Source organism: Lathyrus oleraceus, chromosome 3 (assembly GCF_024323335.1).
Source record: "Lathyrus oleraceus cultivar Zhongwan6 chromosome 3, CAAS_Psat_ZW6_1.0, whole genome shotgun sequence".
NCBI lineage: Eukaryota > Viridiplantae > Streptophyta > Magnoliopsida > Fabales > Fabaceae > Lathyrus > Lathyrus oleraceus.
The window spans coordinates 65,364,321-65,366,728 of record NC_066581.1 but is presented as its reverse complement, the minus strand read 5'-3'; the positions used below and the strand labels follow the sequence as shown (position 1 = coordinate 65,366,728).

Genomic DNA, 2,408 nt, shown 5'->3' with positions numbered 1-2,408 from the left:
GGTTTAAAGAAATTCAACTAAATCTAGAACATATAAATAGAAATTCAACTAAATTTACATTCTTTGATTGATTACATTGAATTTTAGTCCTGATGTTGCTCATACTTAAAAGATCCATTATTTCCACTACACGTATAAATAGAAAACACATTGCAGCTTTTGTACTACACAACTTTGTCTTGCAATTTATCATCTCTGTCGATTTATCCATTGTTCTCGAATCCATATATATTTTCTTCAAGAATTTTAACTTTATATTTATTTTCAGTTATCTTTGACAAGGCTAGAATTATTCTAGTAGAAAGAACAATCTAAATATTTATTTTGAGTCTTTGTAGGAAAACTGATACTAATGTATTGGAGTAAGAAATTAAGTTGGCCTAACGATCTAAATTCAACGCATACTAAGCATGGCAATGCATTACTCATCTTATCCCCGCATTTTGAAATCGGGAAAAACCTAAGTTAAAACCCAATCAAAATAGGTTTTCCTTATTAAACTCAAAACTGATTTGAATGGATATCGAAGATATATCTTCAGTTCTCATACATAATACATAAGCATAAACACACTTTCTTGATTTGATGAGTCTCTTTAGAATTTTTATTTCACTAGATTTTCGATTTAGAAACTCACAAACTTGAATACAAATCATATTAATAAATTATTTCGAATAACATTTATTATAAAAACTTGTTAAACAAGTTCTTGTAGTATACATTTTATTTTAAAACTTATTTATAAAATATATTATAATTTCAACTCATTGCTTTTTTAATTGTTGTTGCTAATTCATCATAAGCTACTTCCCAAGCAATGCTGAGTTCATCGCTCCATTTATCTCCTACCACTTCTTTTATTGTTTTCAGCAATGCCTCTTTAACCACCTTTAAAATAACCAAAATATTTTTTGTTAGCATTTTTACTTTTAAAAGATCGGTAAATATTTTCAAATTTGTATTGAAAATAATTATTTTAATATATTAGTATAATAAAAAGTTACATAAATTTATTATTTTGTATTTGAGAATAATACACTAAAATACTCTATAATATTATCATACCACAAAATGTGGACCAGCAACTCCCTTTTGAATGTGAATAGCGCCTAATGTAGCATCTCCTAAGACTACCACTCCTTTTGTTCGAAGTTGAACAGCTGAGTCACGCACCTATAATTCAAAAGTTATAAATTAAAAAAACATAAATTCATATAAACTAAATCAAAAATTATATGACTAAATATTTATGATTATATGAGATAGTAGTTATGTTATTCTTTGAAACATATTAACTAAATAAAAATTAAAAAATCTTAAAAATATATGCATATGAACAAATTTCTATTATTTTTAAGAGTAACATTGACGTTAAAAAATAAAAGAAATTAACTAACGTTAGATTAAACTCACCAGTCCAAAAACTTTTTCAGCATGGGCTTGTAATGTTGGACTATATTGTACTCCAGCTGAGTCTTTTAAAAAAGAAAACATACCTTTTGCGGCAGGTGCTTTCTCCAATATACTATTTAAATTCAATCAAAACAATAATACAATGTTTTTTTTTATCTTATTCCATTTTAATTAAACCAATCAATCATCAAATAAAAAAACAAAACCAACATACTTAAAAAAATCTTACATAGTATAAAACAAAACACTATATTGAGGAAGATTTTGTTTGAAAGATTCCCATGAGCTATTCACCAAAGCCTCTTGTTTGTCGGTGAAACTCATTGTTCTCTTTATTATTGCTTTTTGTTTCTTATTTGTATTTGTATTTTGCAATATAAGAATTTACTTCGAATACTTATTTATATTGAATGTTAAAAGCTATAAAGAGATGAATTTACTTGTGGTTATTATGTTTTTAAAATTCATTGGCTTGTGGAAATGGCCATTGCTTTTACTAAGAGACAAGAATCTTTTTAATAAATTAATAAATAAAAATTATATAAATTAAAGTTAATTAATAATAAGACATGCATTAAAAAATCATTTCATCCACCGAATTATTAATCTAATAAAAAATGTAAACAAATAGAAACATCTTCACATTTAATTTTTCAATAGAATAGTATGATGAGTTGTTATTAAAATATATTTTTGTTCTCTTATCTTTAGGTCATGTTAATATTGATCATCTAACTAAAATATATATGTTCATATGGATGGTTTAATTTAATTGATTAGCTCCAAGTTAGTCATGTCCATCAACTCTTTTTAAATGGCATTAAAACACGTTTGTGTGGCATCTGTGTCAGCATTTCCACTTTGTCTTAATGTTCTTCTTCAGTTATCCAATGTGGAAGACGCATGCCTATTAAGAATTCTTCTGATCAGAGGAGTTCAATGTGACAAGCATGCTAAAGCTATTAAGGACCTGAAGTCCAAACTCGTCTCAGCTC

The 2,408-nt window shown here is 26.3% G+C and overlaps 1 protein-coding gene across 1 annotated transcript; it reads right to left on the bottom strand.

The window, feature by feature from the left end:
* Positions 1-657: 657 nt before the first annotated feature.
* Positions 658-1,782, bottom strand: LOC127132573 (leghemoglobin-1). Its single transcript, XM_051061528.1, has 4 exons — positions 1,643-1,782; positions 1,414-1,525; positions 1,066-1,173; positions 658-888 (listed from the first exon to the last, which is right to left on the bottom strand). Exons 1-4 carry the CDS (start codon positions 1,735-1,737, stop codon positions 760-762), a joined length of 444 nt encoding a protein of 147 aa, XP_050917485.1. The 5' UTR covers positions 1,738-1,782; the 3' UTR covers positions 658-759.
* Between the last annotated feature and the right edge of the window lie 626 nt (positions 1,783-2,408).

Excerpts from the sequence above, each read along its gene's own strand:
- LOC127132573 (XM_051061528.1), bottom strand. The coding sequence starts at position 1,737 with ATGAGTTTCACCGACAAACAAGAGGCTTTGGTGAATAGCTCATGGGAA. Across the intron at positions 1,174-1,413 it reads CTGAAAAAGTTTTTGGACTG|GTGCGTGACTCAGCTGTTCA; the intron begins GTGAGTTTAATC and ends TTTGAATTATAG. Across the intron at positions 889-1,065 it reads TTGCTGGTCCACATTTTGTG|GTGGTTAAAGAGGCATTGCT; the intron begins GTATGATAATAT and ends GTTATTTTAAAG.